Below are 27,639 nucleotides of genomic sequence, written 5' to 3' on the forward strand. Positions count from 1 at the left end.
CGGGTCGTTCCGCCGACGCTCTACCCGGCGGACCGCGGTCTCTCTGTCTCGGCGGAGGACTGACGGCAGGGAGCCGGCGGAGGCGGGGGGAGAGAGAAGATGGCGGAGGCCTCGGCGGCGGCTGCCGTGTCCCAGCACCGCTTCTTCTGCCACAGCTGTAAGGGGGAGGTCAGCCCCAAGCTGCCGGTAAGCGCCGGGGGTTGCGGCTGCAGCGGGGTGGGGGGAGGCCGAGGCCTCTCAGCGCTGTTGTGTGCGGTGTGTTGTTCCACCCCCCCCCCCCCGGCGGGGGCGGGCCGGGCTGGGCCGGCCCCGGGGCTGAGGGGCTCGTTCCTGTCCGTGTGCCCCCCCCCAGATCTCCCCTTGTGTGTGTAGGGGGGGACCCTGCCCGGGATTCGGCCTGGGGGGGGGGTTATCCTCTCCCTGACCCCTGTGGGGAAGGGCAGCCCCCCCCAAGCCCTGCAGGGAGGGGTGACCCCCCCATCCCCTCCCTCTGCGGGAAGGGGTGTCCCCCTCCAACCCTACAGACAGGGGTGACACACCCCCACCACCCCAATCACCTTGTTGACCCCCGCAGGGAAGAGCTGCCCCCCCCATCATCCTGGGGGGCTGCCCTGCAGAGCCTGGGAGGCCGAGGGACACCCCCAGACTTTCCTGAACCCGCGGGGAAGGGGTGACCCCCAAAATCCCACGGGGGTCAGGGTGACCCCACACACCTCCCCAGGCCCTGTAGAAAGGGATGAGCTCTCAAATCCTGAACCTTGGGGGGCAAGGTGCCCCCCCAACCCTGCTGTTGGGGTGCAGTGACACCCCTCACCCCCCAAAAACTGTGAGGACAAGTTGACCCACACCCCAAGATCCGTAGGGCTGTCGGAGGGGACGAGTCCTCTCACCTTTTTGGGAAGCGCCGACGTCCCTGCAGAACACTGCAGAGAGCAGCTGGGGGGGGCTGTGTGCAGCCCCCTCCCAGGGGTGCCCCCCCAGCTCTCACCCCCTAACTGAGCTGGTGAGGGGGTTCTTCATCGCTGCTGTCCCCTCCGGGAGAGGGGAGCTTGAGCTCCCCCAAATCTGGGGAGCCCGACCCCAAAGGGGTGAGCAGGGAGGTGAAGAAGCGGCTCCAAGCGAGTCTGGGCTGGTGTGACCCCAATATCCTCCCCCCCCCACCCCCCAGCCCTGGTTTTGGGGGTTTCGAGGACGGAAGGTTTGGCCCGTGACTGCTGAGGTTGGGGGAGAGGGGACAGGGCTGGGGGGGTGCAGGCAGGGCTGGTGTGTGGGGCAGGAGGAGGGAGGAGGAGGTGAAGCGAGCGGCCACCTTCATCCGGCTGCCTGCGTCCTTCCCTGGCTGAGCAGCGTGGGACGGAGGGGAGGCGTCGCGGCAGCCGTCATCCACGGGCTGTATCTGCGTCCGATTCACGAGCTGTCCTTGCTCTGCTGCAGGTCGGGGACCACGTTGCCTGCGGGCACCCTGGGGTCTGCAGGCAGGGAGTTACCAGCTTCGTTAACCCGAAAAGTTCATTTCTGAGCTGTGAGTTGGGGGGTTTTCTCTGCTCCTTTGCTGTCCAAGGGTTGGAGCCCTCCCTGTCCGTCTCTGTCGCCAAGGCAGGAGCGAGGCCACGCGCAGACCCCTCGGGCGCCGAGCCCCCTTCCCTGATTTCTGTAAAATCTGGGCAAACGGAGCGACATTGCCCCTCGGCAGCAAGAGGGGGGCACGCAGGCTCTGAAAGCGCTTGTACCCAGCCCTGGCACGGCCTCCAGCGGGGGCTTCCGCGGCCCCCTGAGGCTTATCCTCATCTGATGGGATGGAAGTCAGATATCTGCATCCAAACCCATCCCAACTCCTCTTCTGTGGAGCTGGTAGCATCACCTTTGGGTGCTTCTCTTCCTTCCTGTCTCCCAAATTTTGCTCTGCTCTCTTTTTACACCGCTTCCACCTATTGCCGACTTCCGCACTTTACCCTCCCATGTTTCAAAATCTCCTTTGTTAAAAGAAACACTGCCCAAAACCTGCTCAAACCCTGTCTGTCCCCAAGACTCGAGCTTTCCTAGTGCCTCAGTAACCTTTCTTGCTCAACCTGGATGTAAAACTCCAGGCCTGCTCTGCGAAAACACCTTTACATCAAACCTCCCCTGGTTTTAACTTTGCTCGGATCCAACTTGCTGCGAGCGGTTTCCTTCGCTTCTAAATTGGGAGCCCAGGCGGAGCGAAGTCCCTTCTGCTTTGCGTGGGCATTAAAGAGGTCGCCGCATCCTCTGCCTGGAGGATGGCTTGCCCAGCTCTCCCGGCGTGTCTTGCTCCAGTTTCTATTTCAAGAGCACCCAGAAACCCAGCTCGGGGTTGAGGCCTCGGTGGAGGTTGTTGTTTTGCCTCTCCTGCTGGGCTCCGCTCTCGTTTCCCTCCGGAAACGGCTGGATTTCGGTAGGGATGAGCGTCGTAGAGCTTTTGGTGGGTCTAGAATCGCAGGTTGTTACAGTCTGGGTATTAAAACATCTGTTTGGAGCTTGTGCCTGCCACAGGAATGAATATTTTCTTTTGCTTTTTTGAGATCTCTGGTTGTCTTCTGGCCTGGCCCTGGGGCGGGGACGGGGACGGACAGGTTCCCTGGGACCTGCTGGGGACGCCGCTTGCCGTCTGTCGTCCCCAAACCTGTTCCTTCACATCATCCCTTTGAAGGAAAACGTCGCCAGGACTTCTTTACGCCCTTACGGCCAGTCGGCTCGAGGCTTTTGCAATCTTTACTCGGCGCTGAGACGCGCTTTGAGGAGCGTGGTCTGACCAGTCGCGTTGGGTTGGTGCTGTCCCCACGATTTGGGGACAGTTGGTGTAGGGGTGTCACCTGAACCTGCCGTGGGGGGGACATGGCCTTGGGGCTACACTGACTTCTTTTGGGCCGGTAACGCTCTCTCTGTGCCTCAGTTTACCTCCAGCAGAGCCATTCCCATCACCGTGGGGGAGGATCTGCAACACTGAAAGCAATGCGTTGGGAGAAGCTGGACCCGTTTGCTGGGACCAGGACACAGTCCCGCACCCCCAAACTTTTTCTCTCACCCCAGACAAGTAACTCCTCTCCCAGTCTTTGCAAAAACAAAACAAATGCTGAGCACACTGTTTGGTTTTGTGCTTTTTTTTAAAAAACTGGTCTCACCAGGATAATGGCAACCTAAACTAAAACCCTGGCTGCAGATCGTTTGTCTGTCCGGGACGTTGTTCTTCCTCCCGACCCCCTCTGAGCAAGACGACCTGCTGCTCATCAGGCAAGATTTAGAGGCGCAGGGCCACCGCCTCCTTCCAAAACGAGCACGCAGCCGCCGTGGCGTTCGTTGCCGGCGCGGGGATCCGGCGAGGGCTACCAGCAGATCGGTTTTTTAGCTGCGGCAGTCGTCTTCGGCAGAGCTGTGGCGTCTTCTCTCTTCAGCAGTAAGCTCATGCCTCCCCGAGAGCGGGCAGAGGTGGTGCAGGCTTCGCTCCCTGCCCGCCCCGAGCAGGGGCAGCACCCCGACAGGTCACCTCTGGCAATTTTGGGGCGGTGGGGGGCTTGCCTCTGTGTCGGCAGGAGCCCGTAGCGTTCCTGAGAGGTCGGGTGTTGGCTTTGGGCTCACGTTGGGGCTTTGATGGGCTTGCGTTGGGTTGATCGCTGCCCGGGCAGCCGGATCGCAGCGTTGGCTTGGTACTGAGAAACCGGCTGATGTTTAACGATATCCCCCATCGGGTATTTCAATTTTCCGTATGCGGCGGGCGATTGTCCTGTCTGCAGGAGGGAAAACCCGAGAGAGAACGCGTGGCCGGGGGGGAGGCAAAGCTGAGCGGGGATTTCGGCTCTCGCGGCGACACGGCTCCTGCAGTGCCATCTGCGATGCTGAAACGGAGTCAAGGTGAGGATACGATAGTGCGGCGTCTGTGACGCCGGTGACAACGCGATTGGTGTTTGTAGCGAAGGGTGCGTCTGCGTCTCGCCGAGGGCCCTGTCCTTACTCGGGGGGAGGAAGAAGCAGCAGCAAGTTCTGAGGTCTGGTCCTGGGGCAGAGGAGACGATGCGAGGCTTTGTACGGGAGCGAGCGGGTATGGGGGATGTTGGCCCGGAGCGTTGGATGTCACCTGCTGTCTGCGTGACAACTGCTTCGTCTTCTCTTGGCAAAATGGTTTTAAGGAACCATAAAATTAGCATAAAATTAGCTCTCTTGTGTCATTTGAGCCCTGGATCTTCTTTCTGAGAGGAACTAGGGACAAGGTGGTGGAAAACGATGGGTCACCGAGCAGACTTTCTTCTAGACCTCCCCATGCCGCAGCGTCTCCTCAGCTGGAGGCTGTACCTGGGTTTAGGAATCCCAGGAAGGTTTAAGAATCGACAACGCGTGTCGAGGTGAGAAGCTGCCTCGAGGAGCGGAAACCCGGGGAGACGCTGTTGAGCTCCGAGGGTGAGAGACACGGTCCCAGCTCCCGTGCCAGCGCAGCGGGAGAGATCGGGATCAGCGAGTGCTCCAGCATCCCATCGGGGGAAGAGATGCCATGGAAGGTTTTTTGTGTGCTGCTGCTTCGCGTGAGAATGCAAGAGCCGACTTTTCCTACCTGAGGCTTAAGGCGTTTGAGGCTCAGCCTTTCTGTGAGCTGCAGCTTGATCCTGTGGCTCTGAAGCGTTGATTTAGGGTCTCTTTACCCATTGATATCTTTACAGTTATAAACCATATAGTTTATTTAATGCAAGGAGCAGCTGACATTGGGTGAAGCCACTTTGGACGGTGCAGAGCGACGTTGCGCAGTACTTAAAGAGGAGGAGTAAATATCGTTGCAGCTGTGGAGGGATATTTAATGAGTCAACCCAAGCCCGGGGTGGTGGAGCTGAGTTATCCTGCCCGTAGCTGCCTGGGGAAGGTGGTTAAGTTACGTCAGGGGTTAGATCTGTGGGACGAGCTCGCGGCCATCGAGAGGAGGACAAGCAACCCGAGTGGAAGCGTGCACAACTGCTGGATGGAGCAAGAGTCGGGACACGCAACCCAGAGGCTGAAAAAACCTTCTAGTCCATCCGTTCTGCCCCGATGTAGGATCACACCTAGCGACCTCGCTCCTGACAGACATGCTTAGGCTGGATGTATACGTGCCACCCGGTTCCGGCTGCTTAGGAAATGATCTGGCTGCTTTCCTCGGGCTAACGAGCGCGCGTCTCTTGTGAGCAGGGCACGCTGGGCACCCGTCCGGCGGAGTCGTGGGCAACGAGGGCTCCTGTGCCTGGATCCTGCCCGGGGACCGAGGTCCCTGTGCTCACCGAAACGGTCACGGTGGCGGTTCTGGGGATGTGGGGCACCCAACAAATTCCCTCTGTGCAGGCAGGAGACTCCGGCAGAGAACCGGGGCTGCCCGATACATCCCTTAACCTCTGGCAGAAAGCGGGGAGGTAAGACGAAGGGCTCGTGCCGCTCCGTGCGCGCTGTGGCTCTGCAGTATCCCACCCACCTCCCGTCGTCTGTTCTGGTTTCCCTCCTCTCTCTCCCCCCTCCCTGTTGCTATTTATCCCAAATGCCATTTTTATCTCTTTTTCATGCTCTGACTATACATTCGAGCTTCTGGGCAAGATGCTGGTAATTTCCATACAGATTATAACATAAAAAGAAACATTCCAAAGCTTCCAGAAATGCATCGGACCTGCAGCGTCCCCCATGGCATGGCCTGCTGCTAAGTTTGGGGGGGGAAGAAAATCTTTCTGATGTGGTCATTTTGATGGGGAAAATGCTGGAAATGAATTAAGTGAAGGATTTTTAGGCAGTGCAGAACGTCCTCCTGGTTCAGTATCGCTCTGAAGCCTGGTGGTATAGTATGAAATGAGATGGTGTGGTATGAAACGAGCTTTTTGACCCTGGTATTTTAGTGCCTAGCTTTCGATTCGATACGTATTCATTGCTTTTAAGAAATGCCAAGCATTCATTGCTCCTCGCTTCTAGTTTGCGGCTCAGACCCAACGTCTCTGAGGAGGGACACCTGACAGTACTCTGTGTTTTGCAGAGCCTTTGTCCCCAAAAATCGAGCTCCTTTTTTTCCCCTATATTATAATTTTGGTTCGGGGGGGGGGTCCGTGTGGTCCCCCCCCACCTTCCTGGCCGGACTTGCTCTCCGCGGTGCCATTCAGCCCCGCAATTTGTTCCTACGCAGAACCGAGCAACGCACGTTCCTCTTTCAAACGCACGCATCTATTCTCGTTAGCCTTGCAATTCACAGATGCAAAGCCGAAAGCCCCAGACAGATTCTTTTTTTTTCAGGGCTTTTTTTTTTTTTCCTTTTTTTTTTTTTTTCCCCCCCTTTTCTAAGAGCTCATCACCCATCAGTTCCCATTATACTCAAGACTGGAGCTCTTTTGAAAATATACCACATGTTCAGCTGCCTAAATGGCCTTTTGAAAACCTGTGCTGGGGTGTCACGAACGTTTTTGGGAGCGATGGTGCCGCGGGCAGCCCCCCGCTGCACTCTTCTCTGTCTCCAGCTGTAAGCACAGCACCTGGTAAATATTGGCAGCTAACGCTTTGCTTCAAAAGGGGGAAAAAAAGAAAAAATTAGATTAATTGAAGTGTCTAGAGGGCTTATGTGCTATTGCCAGGGAAACATGGATTCGGGGGGAAATGATACGGAGCGGTGAGAGGGGACGGGAAGCCGAAGCGTGTTTGATGAAAGCAAAAAGACGCGGGTGAATTTGGAGCTGCCTCCCCAAAGGCTTTGTGTTACAGGGCTGGGGGACGTCTCGCCTGCACCCCAGCTTTGGTAACGCTGCTCTGGGAATTTGATCGGTCCTCGAGCTCGGCTGGGCTGTATGGAGCAAACCGGTGTGGGTGTCTTGTCTTTTCTTTCCTCTTCCTTGTCACGCTCCAGGTCTAGGTAGCAGGATTTGATACCGAGGGCTCGAGGCTGCGGTTCACGGGGCGCTGGCAGGGTTTTTATCTGCGGTCTGGGAAGCGTGAGTAAAGAAAGGAAGACTCTTATCAGGAGGTTTTGTTTTTGGATAGATACCTCACAAATTACGGGTTGGAGGATCGCTGCCTGGAACGTGGGGTTTGAGAGCACCCTGTCTCCTGCTGCGGGACGGGCTGGGGAGGAGGGAGGATCTGGGGGTGCTTTTTGGGTTTGGCAGTGTTTTGCCCTAAATTGAAGCCGATGCACAGCTCTGGGACAAAACGAGGACTCTCACAATGAGAAGAGAGAAACTTTTCTCTAAAGAAATCTTCCCCACTGCTCCTACAAGCTCCAGCTGCCTCCGCTTTGGTGGCCCTAGCAGCATATTCCAGAGCAGGGAAGCCTCTGAATTCCCCAGTTCCCTCTCTCCCATCCTTAAAATCTTTGCAGCCGTGGAGTAAATCCGTCCTGCTCCACCTCGGCTGGCGGGGCAGGCTTGGAGGGAGCCGGCGATGGGAAGGGTTCATGTTTGAGCCTTCTGGATTGGGATTTTTTGGTATCGGTGATCAGTAGCCGGCGAGCCTGGCTTGCTCATGGAGTCCCCGTTGATGAAAATGGCTCGGGGGGAAAAAAAGAGTAAAAAAATATTTATGCTCTAACTCTGATAATTGCAGAGCATCTCTGTAAGTTCCCTGCGAGAGCCGTCTTCCCCGCGGTGCGAGCGGCAGGAAATCCAGCCCCGTGTCGGAGCCGCGTTACCAGCAGCTCGTCAGCTTTCCGACACCGGTTTAATTGCAGTGACTTACCTTCCGTCACTGGGGCCGGGAGCCGGCTTTGTCCGAGGCTGGTCAGCAGAGCTCCTGGTGCTTTGTGTCAGGCTTGTAAACAGCTTTTTTCCTAAATGTCATTATCTGGACAGGCTTGAGGCCGTACGTGTGTTGTTTTTTTAATTTATTTTTCTTTGGACCACCACTGACCTTGTGTGATCTTGATAAGAGCGTTTTTCTGTTCCACAGTGGTCACTTGAGGTTAATAAATCTGAAATTTGAAATGCTCCTCACGAAACCGAAACTCTGGTCTGCCAGAGCGCCTTTACAGGGAAGTGGAGCCCAGGAATCCGCGTTAGGCTCCTGGCGTGTTAATTTTTTGAGCTACGTCTTTTTCCTGAAATGGCAAGCGAAGTGCTTGGTGGCTAAAACCACTTTTCTCTGTCTTTCACAGGAGTACACTTGCCCGAGATGCGAGTCTGGCTTTATCGAAGAAGTCACAGATGATTCCAGGTAACGTACGCATCGATGCACCGCTAGTTTGTAAGATGCCTGGCGTAAAGCCTCTGAAAACTGTGGACAACAAGGTTAAAATGAGGAATGCAAAGAAAAAGCTTAGATATTGGTGTGAATTTGGCCTTAATACTGGATGAGACTGAAAATACAAGCGGCCGTCAGTCTGAGGAGGGGTTTGGGGAAGACTTCCAAGAAGCTGGGAGTTTTGAATTAAAACTGTACAAGGTCCCATGGACAAAAGCACTTACAGGTTTTTGACGCCTGTTTCTTTGGTCTATTAGAGCGAAAAGCATATTTATTTATTTTTTTAGGAATCAAGCTTGAATCTCAGTGACTCTCAGTACCTTTCTTTTTCCCTCTGTGAACCCCAGCTCAGTCTCCTGATCACCTCTCCAATCTCACAGCTCAGGCCAAGAGAGAAAGAAATACCTTTTCTCTCTAGGAGCACCAATTTGGTCGTGGGTCACCCAACAGAACACACTGCCGGCAAATTCGGGATCCAAAATGAAGCCTGTTCAGCACTTAGTATATTCGGTGTTGATTAATTGCTGAGAAAACGGCTTTATTTGGGTTGGGGGTAGGCAAGACGAAAGGGCAGCGGTGATTACATGAACCTTTGCTATCTGAGACAGGAATTGGGGGCCGGGTTTTGCCGGGAAGAGGCGACACTACGTCCTCTTCTTAAATACAAGTGTCTAGCCGTCACTTAAAGCAAGGCTGGAGCACTTGGGGCACGTAGCCCACGATCCCGATCGCAGAACGACGATGCTCCATCTCAAACGCCTCCTCTTGGGAGGCTCTTCCAGAGTCCAGGTAATTAGCAAGCAGGTTTCCTCCCCGGTCAGGTTGTGCGCAGTACGGTGGCACATCACCTGGCCTTTTTGCTTTAATAATCCTTTTCTGTCCCTAGGAATTATTCCGCTGTGCTCACACAGGCAGGCTGTGTTTGCTCGTCCCGTTCTCAGACCGCACGGGGCCTGTCTTGCTCTGATTTCTGCAAGGGTGACCTGCTCTCACTCAACTGTTTCTCTCCAGTTTTCTAGATGGCAGCGGCATAGACGACAGCCCATCCACACAGTTCGCAGAGGTGAGTTTTAGTCTATTATTTTGGGATTTATTTCTTTAAAATGGTAGCCGTGAAGAGGTTTTCAGTCTCGTCTCCGGCTGCAGTATGTGAAGTCATCTTCACTTGCCGCCTCATAAAAAGGACAGCTGATCTTCCAAAGAGTTTTCAGGAACTTGGCAAATTTTAAGGAGACTGTTGACATTGCTGGGGTTGAGACCTGCCAGAGATTTGCTCACTGGGCAGGGCAGGAAAAGACAGGAGCTGGAACGGCACCCTGCCCCTTGGTGCTGGGACGTGTGTCGGTGATGCTCAGCCAGCTGGGGAGGGTGTTGCCTGACTGCCTTTTCCTCCCCGCTCATTTCTGCTCTCAGTTTTACCAAAACTGCGACTGTCTAAAAATCCAAACTTGTAATAAAGTCCCCGTCTTGTAATCCAGTTGCGTGGACCTCGGAGCAGGGGCTGGAGTCGCCCTGGGCTGCTGGCTGCGGCGGCAGCTCCTCTGCCAGGCCCCGAGGAAGGCAGGGCGGCTTTAGACTCGGATGGCAGGCTCTGTTTCCCTTCAGGACTTCGCTTGAGCTGCGTAAAACAGATGGGAATAAAATTTCTATGCGTCTCCTCTGCCAGCAGGCCTTGCTCGGCGATCGGGTTATTCATTTGCTCGGTTATTGAGGAGTTTTAAGCGTTTCTCGGTCCTGCCAGGAGAACTCCTGCATGTCCTGAGTCGCAGCTCCTCGGCCAGGGTCACCCCTGGGTAGATTCGGGGGTCCGTGTTGTCGCTGAGCCCTCCTTCGCCTGCCGCAGCAAAGAAAAACAGGGTCACCAAATAACTGAAATTCCTCTGCGGCTTTGTGTTTTGAATCTGCATCCCTCCTGTTTGCTTCCACGTTCCCCGCGCAGGGCTGGTTTGCCTCGCCTCTCCTCCCCTCCTCTTCAGCTGGATCCATTTGTCTCCTGAACAAAACTGTTGCCTTTATATTGCTCCTCCCCGGCTCCCGTATCTCAGAAACGCCCGTGTGTGAGCGAGATAAAGCGATCTTGTCGTATAGCCCGAGTGTCGGTTTACAAAGACCTTTGGGATGCCTCCGCATGAAAGGCGCTATGTAAATTTAAATGGCTTTTAGGATTAATAATAAATGAAAGTCTTCTCCCAGCAGTGTGGCTGCAGGCAGGCAGAGCTCTATCTTGATCGTAACCAGCAGGAGAACAAGCAAAGCTCTCGTCTGCGGGGTGTTAATTCAGAGAACAGGTCATAAACTTTACTTCTCCCTTTCCTCCAATACCGGATTGAACCGGGCAACGTCAGAGACTTGTAAAGTGAGCTAATTTGGTGTGAAATGGAAATTAAGCCGCTCTGATCGTGTCATAACGCGTGATGAGGGTCTAGTACAAATGAGCAAAGAACAGCCCTCGTGTTACGCTCTGTAGCATTTAATTCCCGCAGTAAATCCGAGGGCACTGCTCCTTCCAATATCCCTTTTCCAGTGCGGAGCCTGGCCTGGGCGTATTGAGCAGGAGCAGCGGTTTGCTCCCCACCCCGGCACGTGGAGGGCTTTTTTTGTCTGACGCTCCTCGTTTCGTTGTCCTCTCTGAATTATTTTTTCCAATAAATCTTCAGTGGCCTCCTCAGCTGTTACTTTAATCCGTGGGCGATCTGAATCGCAGAAGGAATAAAACCAACTGGGTTTTGCAGGTGAGGGTGGCCGAGGCGGCTCTCGGCTCCAAGCTGTGGCTCGGGATGGGGGATGCCTTGCTCCGGGTTCCCGGCTGTTTTCGTGCATCCCCCCCCCAGTTTCTTCAACCCTCGCAGTGCCCTGGGGTGGCTTAACAAAATATGTGTTGGGATCTGTACGTCTCAGGAAAGAGCCGATGTGTTGGTCTTGCCGGGGGTGGTACATCTGATTAGTTTGGGCTATAATTAAGCGTGTTTGCCAGACTTTTTTTTCTTTTTCTGGGAGCCATGGTAACCATGTGAATTTGCTCAATTGCTTCTGTCAAGGTGGACTTCCCTGCCTCCGCCTTGGCAGCAGAGTCACCAGGATTAGTGGCGGAGTCACGTGTGGTTTGTGTCTCCCCTTTTTTTCCCCGCCAGCTTTGGGACCATTTGGACCACACAATGTTCTTTCCTGACTTCAGACCCTTCCTGAGTAGCAGCTCACTGGATCAAGACAGCAGGGACAACGAGAGGGGCCACCAAGCCCACGCCGACCTCTGGGGACCAAGCCGACCCCCCCGATTGCCCATGACGCGGAGGTACAGATCCCGGGGCAGCTCCCGCCCCGACAGGTCTCCCGCTATCGAAGGGTAAGTGCCTAAATTAACCCCTGGAAGCATCTCCCTCTACCTCAGTGGGTAAAATGTGGGATCTTGGGGAGAAACCTGACGAAGTGGGGTCCGGGCACTTACGGTAGGTGACCCTCGGACCCAGAAAACACCGGTTTTCACATCAGATGCTGTACCCTTTGTCCCCCTCGGCACGAATCGAAGCTGCGTGGTGGGAAAGGTGGGTTTTGCCTGTAACGGTGCCAAACCCTCAGCGCAGGGAAACGAGTCAGCGCTTGGGAAACTCAGTCGCTTCCTCTCCCAGCCCTCCCACACTCCGATGAGTTAGCATCCCTTGTTCCTTTGTGCTTGTGCCTCTTGTCTCGGGGCTCGCCCTTCTGCAGAGGGATTTACCTAGGCGTGAGTCTTGCAACGACATGGCTACGATCGATCGGAGCAGCATTTCGTGTTTCGCTGCCCATTCTTGCTAAACCGTTGCTGCTGCCATTTATTTGTTTGCTCAACTTGTTCTTTTTTTTTTTTTTTTTTCTTCCCCTCTTTCGATTCCTCCCTCTTTAGAATAATACAGCAGATCTTTGCGGGGTTTTTTGCAAACTCAGCGGTTCCTGGCTCACAACACCCTTTTTCCTGGTGAGTAGCAAGTGCGGTTTAGACCGTGGCTTTGATCACGGTTGTCCAACACTGGTAAACAGCCGCGGTTTGGTGCAGCTCCATCTCCCCGGTATTGATCGTGGAAACCTCGGGGGCTGGTTTAGGGTGAGTGAAATGGTTTCCTTGACTCTCCGCTCCCGTCCGCAGGAGTGGGATGCTGCACTCGAATCCTGGGGACTATGCCTGGGGACAGAGCGGCCTGGATGCTATTGTCACCCAGGTAAGACCCTCGTAATGTGCCTGGCTGGAGAAAGGCCCGAGCTGGGCTTTGATCTGTGCCTGTAAATTTTTGTGCCTGTAAAGTTTTGTGCTGCTCTCTGGCCGGAGACGAGCCCTGGGTTTGGGATGAGGACTGGGAAGAGACCGTCGGTGTCTGGCTTGGCGGCTGCTTGTGCCCTAGGAGCTCCTGGGGCCTAGGAGCAGCGGCACAGACCTTATTCCTGTGGGAATACCGTATCTTAGTTCGCCTCTTTATCAACGCACATGTGGGGTACGAGGCTGCAGGCTCCTTGCAGCAGGCTCAGCAGAGGCCAAAGATTCAAATCTCTCACCAAATTCAGCGATTCTCAGCCCTCGGCCATTTCCCCTGCGGTTTGCAGAGGGATGAGCCGAGTCCTCTCCCGTTCCTGGAAGCATTGTCTGGCTCCTTTGAGGATCGGGGGCGTCCAGCCTCCATCCAGAGTCTCTTCCAGGGTGTTGGCATCACTGGGGTGGGAAAGAGCAGACAAATTCTTTACCAAGAGCTAATTTGGCTGCTGTTGTCGTGCCGACGCCTCCCAAAAGCGCCTGGCGAAGCCATCTGCTGCCATTCATAAGTAGCCCCCGGCTTCCCGGGCTGCGATCACACGCCCGTCTCACCCGCCTTACTCACCGCTTCCTAAAATGAGTCTGCAGCCCACGCGGCCGCTCGCAGACAGCACCTTCCTCCTCCCGCCCCGCGCCCGGCAGAGCTGAACGAGCCCCGGCAAGCACGGTGCGGCAGGGTTGGTGTCGCGGTTCGGATTCGGGCTGGGTACGCGGCTCCGCTCGGCTCTCCGGCAGCGGCCCTGCCCATCCCGGGGTTTCCCGTCATCCCGGGCATCTTGCTGTGGCCTCCAGAGTTACATGAGGCTCCTGCAGACGCTTCCTGACCGTTCTTGAACCCGTCCGTGCTGATTGTCGGGTGAATCTGGGTCTGAACAGTATAAAATTCCTATGAGTCGTGAAACTAACGCCAGGAAAGAAGGGCTGTCGGCACCATCGCTGCGGCTCGAGCTCGGCCCGTGTTAAACGTCAGAGACCCCGCGCAGGAGACGCGGACCTGGGGGAGCGCGGGCTTTGGTTTGGTGGCGGCACTCGACTTCTGTCGCCCCGGGAGGTCGCCTCTTTCCTCCCAAGACCCTGGGAGAGGCAGAAGGTGCCCCATCTCCCTTGTTTCCGCGGTACGAGGTTCTTCCCCTTCTCAAAACTTCTCTGCCGACTCTCTTTCGGTTCAAAATCCTCCAGGAGTAGCTTAGCACCCCTTCCCGCGTCGGTGGCGACGTCTCCCGTCCCACCCGGACCCTTTAGTCCCCGACTGTCGATGGAAAAAGAAAATATCTGGAGGGCGATGATGTTAGAAGCGAGATTGGGGGCGTGAAAGTAAGGTTTGAACGCGTAGCGCTCTCCGTGTGTGCGCAACGATGCTCTGCCGCGTCCCCGCTCCTGAGCGCGGCGTGTTTTCTTCTCCGCAGCTCTTGGGACAGCTGGAAAACACGGGACCACCTCCGGCCGACAAAGAGAAGATCTCTTCTCTCCCGACAGTGACAGTAACTCAGGAACAAGTCGGTAGGTGACATCGATCGCCGGTGTCCGATGTCATTTGTCTCTTCCCTTTCAAATTGGCTCAGGGCAGGGCCGGCAGACGAGGCTCTGGCCGTATTCCTGCTGGGAACGTCACGTAAAACTCGCGGGTTCTCGCTGGCAGCACAGGCCTCTGGGTTTCTCATAACGTTTATGGTTTTGCAATTAGCTCATCCCGGGGATTTTTCTCCCCGTGTTTGCCGAAGGCAGCTCAGAGGATCCCGTTCCCTCCGAGCTGCTCTATTACTGGAAACTGAAAATGCTCCATTAAGACCAACTGTTTGATTAGAAAAGCCGTTTCCACGACAGATATTTTTGTCCGCTGCTTTTTATATACCCGCGTCTTGTCTGGGAAGGCGAGAAGCGTCCGAATTTCCATGTTGTAACGCTCGGTCTCGCCTCTTTGGATTGATGGAGCTCGGGCCTCTCTTCCAGATACGGGTTTGGAGTGTCCTGTCTGCAAAGAGGACTACACAGTAGCGGAGCAAGTCCGGCAGTTACCGTGCAATCACTTCTTCCACAGCAACTGCATCGTGCCGTGGTTAGAGCTGGTAAGAGCCTGCGACCGTGGCTCTGGGGGAGATGCCGCGGCTCCGAGCCGAGCCCTGAAACCTCCGCGTTTCTCTTGCAGCACGACACGTGTCCGGTTTGCAGGAAGAGCTTAAAAGGGGAAGATTCGACTCGGCAAACGCAAAATCCCGAGGCCTCAGCGAGTAACAGCTTTAGCAGTGAAAGCCAACTACACGACCGATGGACTTTCTGACGCTCGAGGGCGTTTGCTCGGGGGCTCTGGCCGGCGTGTCGTTACTACAGATGTACATTGTATTATAATTCAAACAACAACAACAAAAAAAGAAAGTAGCAGGAAATATAGGGGAGGGAACCCGCCCTGTGGTATCACTGCAACGAGTGCTGTCTTTTTCCTGAAACTTTAAACTAGCATCTCCGAGCGAATCGCGTCTCCATCGGAATCGCCTCTTTAGTCCTAAATTCAGAGTCTTTTGAGTGATTTGACTTGATTTTATACTTGTGAAACCTTTACTTCAAACGTGGCCCCTTTGGGGGGGGGGGGATGAGCCGGAGCAGGGAGGTTTGGGCAGACCCCGCCTGGGGCTCGGGCAGCCCCCTCTGCCTCCTGTTTCCCCCCTGGCAAAGAGGTGGCCGAGGTGGGGAAGGCGTCCCCGGTGCGGTGCTCCTCGTAAAGGAGAAGATTTTTGACTTCTCTCTGACCCCCTTCCCCTCGAACCGGGTGGGTGGAATCAAATCCAGGAGGGGTTTTTGTGGGGTTGGTTGTTTTTTTTTTCCACCCCTCCTTCTTGAATTCGAGTGATGGTGTCTATAAAATAGTGACGTAGGTTTTCTCGAGGGCGAGGCAGAGGTGAAGATGGAGGCGTTGAAGCCTTCCCGAGACGTGCCGGTGGAGAGAAGTGTGGTCGGAGCCCCCCCGGTTCTGGGAACAGGAACGCACCAAGCAGGATTTTCTGTCTTGTGGACTTTTTTTTTTTTTTTTTTAAATTTGGGGGTTTTTTTCTGGCCCTTCTCCACGTGCCTGTGTCCCCAGGTCTGTCCCATCCTGTCCCCCACCCACAGTGAGTCGTTTAGGATCCTTAGCTGGCTTGTATCATATGGACCACATTAAAGGCATCCTTTAGAAAACAGACCTAACTGTGCGTAGCCATTTTAACGGCTGATTCCCCCACGTTTAACACACAATCTTAATTCTCCCTTAGTCCGATAACTTTAAGAGAATCTCTTTATTTTTGCGGATTTTTTTTTTCTTTGTTTTATCCCCCCCCATCCTCCACTTCTGTAACGTTTCATCCATATTTGACTTCTTGTTTTTTATCGTCCGAATAACCTCTGTGCTTACGGCACCCACTAAACCACCACGTGGCAATGTTAAACCCCCGGCCGGGCCTAACGGCGGGCGGGAGGGAGAGGTAGGTCGCGTCTAAACGTGTTGCCGCTTCATCGCTGTAAACAGTGTACTACGTACACTCGATTTAAACTAGTGTTTTGTTTGCTATTAAGTCAAATAAAGGCCTTTATAAAGAAGATCGGATGTGGAGAAGGATAATTTGGGTTGGAAGAGGTGGCCGAGGGGCTGGCGGAGGGGTAACGGGGGTGGAAATGACCTCGCGGGGTGGCTGAAAAGGGGTTTTCTGGTGAGAAAAATTGGTATTTTGGTGGTGGAGGGCAGTGGTGGAGCTGAAGGGGGACCGGGGGGGGTGACCAGCGGTGGGATGGGGGGTTGAGGCAGCGGTGTCGTCCCTTCTCCGGGGCTCGTTCCGGGAAAAGCAGCTCGTGCGCTGCTGCTGCTGCGTCCCCGACCCCCCTCCCTCTGTTTACAGCACCAAGACCCATTTCCTAAACGGCTCTCGGCCGCCTTGGTGGGTGACGGCCAAAGGGAAAATGCTTTAACTGCAGCTCCGTCCTCTTTTGAGCGGTTTTGCTGGGTTTCTCTCATTTTTGCTGGGTTTCTCTCATTCTCTTTCCCTGTTATTTAGTGTTTCGGGCTCCCCAAAGCGCCCTGTTTTGGGGGGGCCGGGGGGGTAATGCCAGGTTTCTGCTCCTGGTTCCTCCCTCTCGCAGGTGGTGCCCGCTCAGCCCCCAAGGGCCTAAAATCAGGAATTTCTCCCCCACACACACCCCGGGGACAGAATTTCAGGCAGACGCTTCCTGGGGAGTCTCACGGCCCGAGGTGGCGTCGCTCTGCGGCGCGGGGGGAGACGCGGGGCCGAAGGGACCTGGGAGGGGGGGACTTGGGGTGTCCAGCGGCCGTGCGCGCTTCCCCCCCATCCCTTTATATTTCCTGGCTCTCCCTGGTGTCACTCCGGAGCGTTTCGGTGGGGTTTTTCAGGGAGGGGGAAGCGTTTCAGCTCCTGGAGCATCCCCAGCCCTGGGCGGCGGCAGGGATGCGGGCAGAGCACGGCGGCGGGTACCACACGCTCGAGCGGCTCCGGGGGGCTGAGCTTTATTGGTGGAGCTGCTTGTTTCAGCCCGGTTGATTCCCACTTTTCCCCACCTCCACAATCACCCCCCCAAGTCCTTCGGGTCAAACCTTGGGGGGTGGGGGGGCTCCTTCGCCCTGATGCCGGACACCCCCCGCCCCCCTCCTGACCTCACCTGGCTGCATCCCTGTGCCAGCACAATCTCCGCAAGGATGGAGCCGAGGCGGGGGGGTAGGGGGGGTGGCAGAGTCCCGAGCCCCTGGTTGTCCCCAAGGATGGGGAAGGGACGCGTCCCTTCCTGACGGTGCTGGGCTCGAGGGGCCACCGCCCGCCCTCACTGCTCCTCCTTCTCCTCCTCCTCTTCCTCGGGGAGCTTCTTGCGGGTGAAGAAGCCCAGCTGGGGCGAGAGGGATGGAGGGGAGCGTGGGGATGGCGGGCAGAGTGTGTGTGTGTGTCCCCCCCGAGCCGAGCCCGGTCCCTCGCTCACCTTCCAGAGGCAGAAGATGATCAGCGCCAGGAGGAGCAGCCCCCCCAGGATGCTGCCCACCAGGATCCAGAGGGAGACGGGCACCCGCTTCCCCTGGATGATTTCAAGCACCATCTGCGGAAAAAAGAAGGGTGCCCAGGGAGCAGGCGGGGGGGGTGTCCCACAGTCCCGTGCCCTGGGTTTGGGGTGCAATGGGGGGGCTGATGGGGGGGGGAGGGTCCTACCTCCCTCCGATGTGCCCCTTCCTCCAGGACCAGCACGCTGCTCGCCGGGACCCCCAGCCAGGCCGTGCTGACCACTCTCACGCTCCTGAATTTCGCCTGAGGATGGGGAAGGGGGGGGGGGTGGGTCAAGCCGAGTTTCTCCCCTGAGCTCTTTATCCCCAATTTGGGGGGGGGTCACCCTTCCCCATGGCCCCGACCCCCCCTCACCCCACGGAAGAAATCGTTGTGGACGGTGCGGAGGATGTGGATGGCGACCTCCCCACCACGCTCCAGCCGCCCCAGCCGGCAGCTCAGCTCCTGGCACCAGGCGTTGCCGCAGTCCTGCGGGGATGAAACGTGGGGTGACGTGGTGGGGAACACCCCCTTCCCCCCCCCCAAACCCCCAAACCCCCAAACCCCAGCTCTGGAGGGGGGGTGTCGTGGCCGTGCTCACCAGCCTGTCCACGTGCAGGAGGTCTTCGGGGTGCACGGGGACCACCGTGGCTGTGCCCCGCGGCTCCTCCGAGGGGGTCTGCAGCACGCAGGTAGCCTGGGCAGGGGGCGAGGAGCCGGGCTCAGCGCCGGGGGGGGTGCAGGGACACACACACCCCCCCAGGACCCCCGGTATGGGCGAAGGACTCACGTTGTCGGCCAGGACGCGTGTGACGGAGAGGAAGGTGGCGCGGCGGTAGCCCAGCGCTGGCAGGGCCATGCGGAGGGTGAGGTTTCGGACGGGGTAGCACCCAAAATTCTGCACCTGGATGGGAGGGAGAGTGGGGTGAGCCAGGACACCCCCCCCGCCCCCTCCTCCTCTGCACCCCTTTATCTCCTCACCTTCACCGTGGTCTTGAATTCGGGGCCGGGGCCGTGGGGGAAGGTGCCGAGCGGGTGAACCTCGTAGCGGCGCAGGGTGGCATCGCTGCCGGGACGAGAGCGGGGTCGGATCCTGCCTCCCCGCCGCCTCCGTCCCCAGCACCGTGACCCCCCCCCCCGCCCCCATCTTTGCTCCGCTCCCCCCCCCAGCCCCACCTGGAGAGGAAGAGGTCGGGCTTGTAGCGGACGGGGGTGGAAAGCCGGACCGCGTTGTCCTCCGGCGTCATCTCGGTGCTGTCGCTGGAGGGGGGAGATGTGGCCGTGGGGAGCTCGGGAGGACCCTGAGACCCCCCCTGGACCCACCGCCTCGGCCACGCCGTGGGGTGCAGCCCCCCCCCCCCCCCATCCCGCTCCTACCTGCTGGCCTCCAGGGCGACCTCGGCTCGGTCGAGGAGGACGGAGCAGCTGAACTCCAGCTCCAGGGTGAAGGAGACCTGGGGACGAGCGGGGCTGTGAGCGGGGTGACGTGGGTGCGCTGGGGGGGGGGGGGGGGGGTGTGTCCCGGGGGGGTGCCCTGGTCCCCTACCTTGGCCAGTGAGCGGAAGACGGGGTAGCCGACGCTGCAGAGCCGGCGGTGACCGGCCAGCGCCGTGCACTCCAGCTTCACCGGGCTGGTGTCCTGCGGAGGTGGGGACGTCACCTACGGCCGGACGGGGATGGGAGCGCGGGGGGATGGAGCTGATGGGTGGGGGGGGGGCTCGGGCTGAGCACCGGGGTGAGGGGCTCTATGGGGCCATGTGGACCCCCCCAGCTCCCACCTGGGGTGGGTTGGGGGACCCTCACGGAGCCCCGTCTGGAATGAGCCGGGGATGGGGATGGGGGGGGGGGGCTCGGTAAGACGGGAGAGACCCCCCCAACCTCTGTCCTGGGGCGGGCTGGGGGGTCTGTACGGGGCTGGAAGGACTGCGATGGCTTGGAGGGGCTGGGGGGGGGGGTGTCCATGCAGGTTTGGGGGACCCCCCCCCCGTGGCCCCGTACCTGGAGCGTGAGGCTGGAGAAGTGGAGGTTGCTGGAGAAGCGGAGCAGCAGGCTGGCGTTGTAGGCGTTCTCCTCCTTGTTCTCCAGGACCACGTCCACCGTCACCTTCCTCCTGCCCTTGCGCAGGACGTGGGGGCTCTGCCTGCGGCGAGGGCGGTTACAGCCCCGGGGCCACGGCTCGGCCCCGGGGACACCTCGGGGACACCCCCATACCTGGAGCCCCCCATGTCCATGGTGGCCCTGAGCACCAGGTCGGTGACGCACTCGTCGTCCTCCCCGCAGTCCTTGAAGAAGGGGATCTGGAAAGAGCCGGGGGTGATCCCGGTGCCGGCGGCACCTGGGGGGGGGTGTATGGGGTGGGGGGGGTGGGGGGGGTGGGGGGTAGGGGGGGGTCCTGGCTCTGGCCAAACCCCCTCCAGCACCCACCAGTTTCTGGATGGTGGTTGGGGACGTCTCATCCAGCACCGGCCCGGTGGGTTTGGCCATGGCCAACGTCACCGTGAAGCTGAGGGGTCGCAGATAATCCGTGGTGTCCTGGGGAGGACGGAATGGGGGGTGTCTCCGTCAGCCCCCGGTGCTGGGGGTGGGGGGGTGTGCGGAAAAGGCCAGGGAGGGCCCGGCCGCGGCTCACCAGGACGTGGAAGGGGACGCGGAGGCAGCTCTGCCGCCCCAGCGAGAGCTCGAGGTGCCGCCGCAGCAGCCGCCGGGCGCCCGAGTCGAAGGCAGCACGTGCTGCCGGTGCCCCCTCCTCCAGCGACACGTTGTACCGGAGCTCTGCGGGGTGTGGGGGGGTGTCAGTGCCTGGGGGGGACCCCTGGGGATGCTCCAGGGACGCCCCCTCCCCAAGTCCCCGGCACCCACCGATGTCCCTGTCCCGCCGGCCACGGGCGCGGGTGGCGGCGCGGAAGCAGAGCCTGGCCCGGAGGCAGACGGCGCCGGTGCCGCCGCGTTGGCAGTTCTTCTGGATGACGCTGATGGCCGAGGGCTCCACCGTCAGCGAGGTGTCCACCTGGACGATCTGGCGGGAGCTGGCGGCGAGGGGACAGTGTCACAGCCCGGGAGGGGTGGGGTGGGGGGACACCACACACCCGGCTCTGTCCCCCCCACCCCGAATCCCACCGGGATGCTCACGGGGACGTTGATGCCCATCCTGGCGCCGTCCCCTGGCTCGCCTCCTCTTACGGCGAGGGGAAACTGAGGCACGGAGGAGTCCCGGAGCTGCCTGAGAGCATCCCGCCGGGCGGGTGGCCCTGCAGAGCGCGGTGGCCCAGACCTGTCCCCGTCCCCCCGTGTTCCCCCCCCCAACTCACCGCAGCAGCACGGCCGCCCCCTGCGCCCCCACGGCCAAGTCCACCAGCCCGTCCCCATCCAGGTCCAGCTGCCCGTCCACGCTGCGGCCGAAATAGCTGAGGGTTGGGCTCAGCGCCGCTGCCTCAATGCGCTGGGGAGGTGAGAGCATGGCAAGTGGTGGCTTCACTGCTGTCTCGTATAAGGTTGTGTTCGCCATCATGGAGAACCCCCTCACTCACCCACCCACCCCAGATGGCAGCGAGACCCCCCCAGCCCCCACGGCCGCATCTCACCTGCTTGTAATGGGGCAGGAGGGTGCCCGGGGCACCGTGGTAGACGTAGAGAGCGCCGCGGTGCCCGTCCTCCAGCGGAGCCCCCACCACCGCGTCGTTGAAGCCGTCGTGGTTGAGATCCGGCACGGCGGCCAAGGCGTAGCCGAACCGGGAGTCCTGCGGCTTCTTGTCGGCGTGCAGGGTGCCGGCGGGGGCCAGGAGCCGCTGGGGTGGGGGGGGACAGGGTGGCCCTCGGTACCCCACGGTGCCGGGAGGTGGGGTGTGCACATCCCCCCCAGCCCTGCCGTGTCCCCTGACCCACTGCCCCCCCCCCCCGCAGCCCCACTGTGCATCCCGCCCCCCCCAAACCCCCCCCCGAGCCCCCACCTGCCCCACTCTGTAGAGGTACACCCGCCCCGTCTCCCTGCTCTGGGCACCCAGGTACATGGGAGCGGCCACCAGCAGCACGTCGGTCACCCCGTCACCGTCCACGTCCAGGGGACACACCTCGCTGCCGAAGTAGGAGCCGATCTGCCGGACACAGCGGGGTCGTGTGAGGCTGGGGGGGGGGGCTGCCGATGACCCCGGCCCCCCCGTCCCCCCGTCCCCAGCAGCCCCTACCTGCTCCCCGGTCAGCGCCTGGGCCACCGTCACGGTCCCCGCGGTGCCCAGCTCGAAGAGGATCACCTTGCCCTTGTGCTGGAAGCGAGGGGCCCCGGCCACGTACAGGCGCTGCCCCCCCGGCAGCCGCAGCGAGGACACGGCGTAACCTGGCGTGGGGGAGCCCGGGCGTCGGCGAAAAGCCTGGCCTTGGGTGTGCCATTCCTCGGCCACCCTGTGTCCCCGGGGCACCCCACGTCCCCTGGACACCCAGCGTCCCTGGGGCACCCAGCACCCCTGGGGCACCCAGCGTCCTTGGGGCACCCAGCGTCCCCAGGGAACGGAGCATCCCTGGTTTCTCCCCATGCCCAGGAGACTGAGCACCCAATTTGCTCCCCATCCCTGGGGTGCTGAGCATCCTTTGGCTGCTGAGCAGCCTCAGCCCCCCCCCCCCCAGGGCACCGAGCATGCTTTGGGTGCTGAGTGTCCCTGGTTTGCCTGGCACCCCTGGGGCACCCAGCACCCCTCAGTTGCCAACGATCCCCCATCTGGGATACGGAGCATCCCCAGTTCACCCCAAATTCCTGGGACACGGAGCATCCTCAGGTCACCCCAAATCTCCAGGACATGGAGCTCCCCCAGTTCACCCCGTATCCCCGGTACCCCGAGCATCCCCGGTTCACCCCGTATCCCGCGAGCATCCCCAGTTCACCCCGTGCCCCCTGAGCATCCCCGGTTCACCCCATATCCCGCGAGCACCCCCGGTTCACCCGTATCCCTGGTACCCCGAGCACCCCTGGTTCACCCCGCACCCCTCGGGCCATCCCCCCCCCGGTACCCAAATAAGCCGCGTGGTTCTTCAGCTCCAGCGGGAACTCCTCCTCGAAGGCTTTCCGCGGCGGGACGATGCGGCCGCGCTGACCCTCCTCCAGCACGGCCCCGTCCCAGTCGTAGGCTCCCACCGTGCCGAAGAGGATCCCGTCCTTGGGGGGAAGCGCGTGTCACGCGCCTCGGGGACACCACGTGCGCGGCGATGCCTCACTGTCCCCAAACCTCCCCCCGCCTCGGATTGTCACCTGCCCCCCTGCCCCCACCCCGTGACGGGGATCCACGACCCCGGGATGAGCTGAGGATTATTTTCCGCTTCTGCAATCGCCGCTCTCCCGCCTCCGGCCCTTCCCGGGGCCGAATCCTGCCCGGTCCGGCAGCCTCACCTCCAGGAGGTGGATGGAGAAGCCGATCTGGGACATCTCCAGCTCGAAGGAGCTCTCGTTGTACCCGTGGGTGCCTGGGGAGGGGGTGGGGAAGGAGACGCTGTTCCTCCAGATGTGGTTCCAGCTGGTTTTGGGTTCTGCAGCCCCACGCCGGGGGCCGGGGCCGGATCCGACCCCGCGTCACCTTCCAGGCTGAAGATGCGGTCGCCCAGGGCGTCCACGATGTCGTTGAGGGCGGCCTCGTCGGTGACGTTGAAGAAGTATTTCTCATCCGGGTCGCTGGCGATGTACTTGATCTCGCGGATGAAATCCTCGGGGTCCTGCTGGCGGCGGAGGTAGTGCCCCAGCACCTGGGGAGAGGGCACCCAGCATCACCCGCCTGGACGGATCCTGACCCCAACGTAGCCAGGACGGAGGGTCCCCCGGCCCGGCCCGGCACAAAGGGGGAACGGGGAAACTGAGGCACGGCGCCAGCTCCGGGGTGGCGGGCAGGGAGGGTGGCCGGGGCGCTCACCGCGATGGCGTAGCGGGTGACGTTGCGCTTCTCGCACTCCGCCAGCGCCTCGGGCAGCTCCTCGCCGTCGTGGGACTCCCCGTCCGTCACCACGATCATCAGCCGGGTGGCGTCCGCTCGCCCGCCCCGCTCGGGGCTGAAAGCTTCCGTGCTGCCGGGAAGGGCGGGCGGCGTGAGGCCGCTCCTGACCCTGACCTTGACCCCAATCCTGAGCCCAGTCCCAACCCCAATCCCAATTCTGATCCTAATCCTGACCCTGATCCCAACCCCAACTCTGCTCCCAATCTCAATCCCAACCCTAATCCTGATCCCAATCCCAATCTCGATCCTGATCCCAAGCCCGACCCTGACCCTGATCCTGATCCCAATCCTAATCCTAATCCTGATTTTGATCCTGATCCCAATCCCGACCCAGATCCTGATCTCAATCCTGATCCCAATCCCGACCCTGATCCTGACCCCAATCCCAATTCTGACTCCAGTCCCAATCCCAACCCTGATCCCAATCCCAATCCTGACTCTGATCCTGATTCCGATTCTGACCCCGATCCCAACCCCAATCCCAATCCTGACCCCAGTCTCAATCCCAACCCTGATCCCAGTCCCAATCCCGACCCCAATCCTGACCCCAATCCCAGTCCCAATCCTGACCCCAGTCTCAATCCCAACCCCGATCCCAGTCCCAATCCCGACCCCAATCCTGACCCCAATCCCAGTCCCAATCCCGATCCCAATCCCAACCCCAATCCCAATCCAAATCCCAGTCCCAATCCCAATCTGAATCCCAGTCCCAATCCCAATCCCAATCCTGACCCCAGTCCCAGTCCCAATCCCGATCCCGATCCCGGCGCCCACCAAGCCCGGCGGATGGCGAAGGCCGTGCGCGTCTCCCGCCCCTCCTGCCGGCTGATGTTCTTGGCCGCCTCCACCACCTCCTGCGCCGTCCGGTACCGCCCCAGCACCCACTCGTGCACCGCCCGCTCCCCGTACTGCAGCACCCCCACCTGCCGCGCAGACGGGGCGCTCAGCCGCGCGGTCAGCCCCGCGCCCCAAAATGTCCCATCCCCCGCCCCCCGATGACGCCGCGGGGACAGCAGCGTGGCCCTGGGGACACCGGCACCGCCCCGCGGACGATGGCGTCACCCCAGCGATGTCGGCGTCACCCCAAGGGTGGCATGGCCCCACGGACGATGACATCACCCCACGGACGATGGCATCACCCCAAAGGTGGCATCTCCGTAGGGAGGACGGTATTGTCCTGGGGACAACGGCATCGCTCCAGGGCTGATGGCGTTATCCTGGGGACACTGGTACTGCCCCGGGGACGATGGCGTCACCCCAGGGACGTTGGCGTCACCCCAAGGGTGGCATCGCCCCACGGATGATGGCATCACCCTGGGGACAACGGCATTGCCCCGGGGATGACGGCATCGCCCCAAGGGCCGGTGGCATCGCCCTGGGGACGATGACATCGCCCCACGGATGATGGGGTCACCCCAGGGATGACGGCATTGCCCCGGGTACGATGGCATCATCTGGGGACCGCATCATCCCTGGGCATGGCATGGACCTGGGGACACCGGCACGGCCCCAGGGACACCGGCACGACCCCGGGGACGTCACCTCACCTGGATCTGCCCGGGCCCGATGAAGAACTTGCTGAGGACGTTGCTGAGGAAGTTCTGCACCTCGTACCAGGGGTAGATGCTGTTGGAGCCGTCGAGGACGATGACGATGTCCATGTAGGTGGAGCAGCCTGGCGAGGGGGACGCAGCTGACACCGGCACATCGTCCCGGCACGGCGCGGGCTCCGCACGCCGCAGCCGCCCCCCACTCACGCTGTGCCGTGGGCGCGATGGTCCCCACCGGCCGGAGGTCGCCGTCCAGCCGGGCGCAGATGCCGGTGCTGAAGACGGAGGTGCCGCACGCCTGGGACCAAAGCGGGGCGCAGGCCTGGCCGGGGCGGGGGGGACACACGGACAGACAGACAGAGGGGACGGGCTGGGACCCGGCCCCCGCGCCTGGCCGTGCCTCAGTTTCCCTCCGGGGGAGGCTGCTCTCACCACGAAGCCGCCGTCCTTGGCGTCCAGGAGGCTCATCCCGAAGTGCGCGCCGCGGCCGGGGAGCGGGGAGAGCCACGGGGCTGCGGCCCCTCGGCGCCACGGACAGAGAGATGCCGGGGGTCAGCACCGGGGTGACCCCCCCCCAAAACACACCCCACACCCCCCCCACCAACCCGCGAACCCCGCCGCGGCCGCCCACCCCCACGGGCCGTGGCGGTACCGAGGTTGGCTTTGGCGCACGTGGCGTTGGGGGGTCCCACGCGGCACTTGTAGACGTCGCCTTGGCGGTCGCCGTCCCAAGGGGCCCCCACCAGCAGCCTGCGGGGGACGCGCCGGAGTGAGGGGACGGCGGCCGGGGTCACCGGCACCACCCCGCGCCGCCTCGGCCGCGGCATTTCGGGGCGCAGCGCCAAAGCCTGCCCACCCCCGCTTCCGCCACCGGCCCCGGGCTGCCGGCGGTTTCCGTCCGTCTGGCTGGCCGGCCATCCTCCCTTTGATCGGCATCCCAACCGCCGGCACAGCCGCCGGGGCCCCCCCGCTTCTACCGCCGGGACCCTCGTTTCCACACCACACCCCCCCCCCCCAAGCCGTGCCGGGGCAAAGCACAAATCCACGGTGAACCCTAAAACCCCATTTCTGCCCCCAGAAAACACTGAGGCAGCTTTGCCACCGGGATCCCTGTCTCAGCTTCCCCTTCCCTGCCTCAGCTTCCCCTTCCCTGCCTCAGCTTCCCCTTCCCCTCCTCAGCTTCCCCTTCCCTGCCTCAGTTTCCCCTTCCCCTCCTCAGTTTCCCCTTCCCTGCCTCAGCTTCCCCTTCCCTGCCTCAGTTTCCCCTTCCCTGCCTCAATTTCCCCTTCCCTGCCTCAATTTCCCCTTCCCCTCCTCAGTTTCCCCTTCCCCTCCTCAGTTTCCCCTTCCCCTCCTCAGTTTCCCCTTCCCCGCCTCAGTTTCCCCTTCCCTGCCTCAGCTTCCCCTTCCCCTCCTCAGTTTCCCCTCCGTGCCTCAGTTTCCCCTTCCCTGCCTCAATTTCCCCTTCCCCTCCTCAGTTTCCCCTTCCCCGCCTCAGTTTCCCCTTCCCCTCCTCGGTTTCCCCTCCGTGCCTCAGTTTCCCCCGCCCAGGGCATCCCAAGCCGTGCACCCCCCTTCCCCTCACCCTGCCCCACACATCCGCCCCACGGGCCGTGCTGGGGGGGTGGGGGGTGTGTGTGTGTGTAACCCCACGGGTGCCCCCGTCCCCCCCAGCCCGTGGGTGCCACTCACCACCTCTCCCCGCCGTCCACCCGCTGCAGCACCTTGTAGCCAAACTGGGCTTCGGCCGGCCCGTGGAAGAGCCGCGGGCGGCTCACGTCGACGTTGAACCCCGCGCACAGCCCTGGGGGGGGCACGACCCCGCGTGGGGAAACTGAGGCACGGGGAGGCCGAGGGCCACCACCGCGGGCAGCGCTGGCTTCGTGCCTCAGTTTCCCCACCGGCAGGGCAGGGCGAGGGACAGAGACGGGCCGGGCACCCAGCGCCGACTTCCCCTTGTGCGGGGTGAAAAAACCCCCTTTTTTCTGTAATTTTTTTGCCCGAAATGTAGAGATTTTCCCTTATTTTTTGCTTTAAGTTCCTCTTGGCGGGGTTTGGCTCCCTTCCACGCCAGCACCGACCCCCTCCCGGCCCAGGGCGGGTTTTGGGGTCTCCCCCCTCCACCAGAAAAAAAGTCAAAAATATATTGCGGAGAGGAAAAAAAAGACCAAAACCGGATGGTTTTCCCCCAAACCCCCCCCGACCGACTCAGCAGGGGGGGGGCCGCATCCACGCGGCGCTGAGCTCCGGGTTAATGGGTACCCAGCTCGCCACCAGCCCCCCGACACCGCGGCATCCCCCAAACGCCACCAATTCACCCCAAAACAAAACAACAAACCAACCCAACCCCCCAAAACCCTTCTTTTTCCCAAATCCGGCTGAATTTTGGGGTGACGTTACCTGGGAACAGGACCAGCACCGGGAGAAGCCACCAGCACCCACCACCCTCCATCGTCCTGCCGGAGCCGCCGGCTCAAAGGTTACTCTGTCTCCGGACGGGATATATATATATATTTTTTTTTTCCCCTCTTTTTTTTTTTTTTAAATATATTTTTTTTCCTCCTCCTTCATCTTCAATTGGCTGCTAAAAATAAACAGCCGGAGTGTGGTTTTGGGTGGGTTTTTTTTTTTTTTTTTGGGGGGGAGAGGATGGATTT

General features: G+C 60.3%; 2 protein-coding genes across 2 annotated transcripts; one reads left to right on the plus strand and one right to left on the minus strand.

Annotated features, from left to right (window-relative positions):
• Nucleotides 1-53: 53 nt before the first annotated feature.
• RNF115 (ring finger protein 115) lies at nucleotides 54-16,024 on the plus strand. The gene is made up of 9 exons (XM_075737501.1): nucleotides 54-186; nucleotides 8,090-8,148; nucleotides 9,187-9,238; nucleotides 11,307-11,518; nucleotides 12,056-12,127; nucleotides 12,296-12,368; nucleotides 13,861-13,954; nucleotides 14,405-14,520; nucleotides 14,601-16,024. Exons 1-9 carry the CDS (start codon nucleotides 100-102, stop codon nucleotides 14,730-14,732), a joined length of 897 nt encoding a protein of 298 aa, XP_075593616.1. The 5' UTR covers nucleotides 54-99; the 3' UTR covers nucleotides 14,733-16,024.
• Nucleotides 16,025-16,645: 621 nt separating this feature from the next.
• Nucleotides 16,646-27,494, minus strand: ITGA10 (integrin subunit alpha 10). The gene is made up of 30 exons (XM_075737485.1): nucleotides 27,383-27,494; nucleotides 26,675-26,786; nucleotides 25,635-25,732; nucleotides 25,415-25,503; nucleotides 25,190-25,304; nucleotides 24,980-25,107; nucleotides 24,207-24,355; nucleotides 23,352-23,502; nucleotides 23,022-23,187; nucleotides 22,838-22,911; nucleotides 22,462-22,606; nucleotides 21,645-21,793; nucleotides 21,411-21,554; nucleotides 21,045-21,248; nucleotides 20,772-20,902; nucleotides 20,323-20,489; nucleotides 20,093-20,235; nucleotides 19,888-19,995; nucleotides 19,675-19,760; nucleotides 19,462-19,603; nucleotides 19,010-19,102; nucleotides 18,841-18,917; nucleotides 18,640-18,723; nucleotides 18,445-18,529; nucleotides 18,254-18,367; nucleotides 18,065-18,160; nucleotides 17,839-17,952; nucleotides 17,632-17,727; nucleotides 17,408-17,521; nucleotides 16,646-17,317 (listed from the first exon to the last, which is right to left on the minus strand). Exons 1-30 carry the CDS (start codon nucleotides 27,432-27,434, stop codon nucleotides 17,255-17,257), a joined length of 3,489 nt encoding a protein of 1,162 aa, XP_075593600.1. The 5' UTR covers nucleotides 27,435-27,494; the 3' UTR covers nucleotides 16,646-17,254.
• Nucleotides 27,495-27,639: the final 145 nt, after the last annotated feature.

Source organism: Balearica regulorum, chromosome 28, assembly GCF_011004875.1.
Source record: "Balearica regulorum gibbericeps isolate bBalReg1 chromosome 28, bBalReg1.pri, whole genome shotgun sequence".
Taxonomy (NCBI): domain Eukaryota; kingdom Metazoa; phylum Chordata; class Aves; order Gruiformes; family Gruidae; genus Balearica; species Balearica regulorum.

Bases quoted from the DNA above. Each gene is read 5' to 3' on its own strand.
- RNF115 (XM_075737501.1), top strand. From the start codon at position 100: ATGGCGGAGGCCTCGGCGGCGGCTGCCGTGTCCCAGCACCGCTTCTTC. The intron at 13,955-14,404 runs GTAGGTGACATC...CCTCTCTTCCAG, and splicing joins AGTAACTCAGGAACAAGTCG to ATACGGGTTTGGAGTGTCCT. The intron at 14,521-14,600 runs GTAAGAGCCTGC...TTTCTCTTGCAG, and splicing joins TCGTGCCGTGGTTAGAGCTG to CACGACACGTGTCCGGTTTG.
- ITGA10 (XM_075737485.1), bottom strand. From the start codon at position 27,434: ATGGAGGGTGGTGGGTGCTGGTGGCTTCTCCCGGTGCTGGTCCTGTTC. The intron at 25,108-25,189 runs GTGAGTGGGGGG...CCCCCTCGCCAG, and splicing joins CATCGCGCCCACGGCACAGC to GCTGCTCCACCTACATGGAC. The intron at 17,318-17,407 runs GTGAGCGAGGGA...CTCTCGCCCCAG, and splicing joins TCATCTTCTGCCTCTGGAAG to CTGGGCTTCTTCACCCGCAA.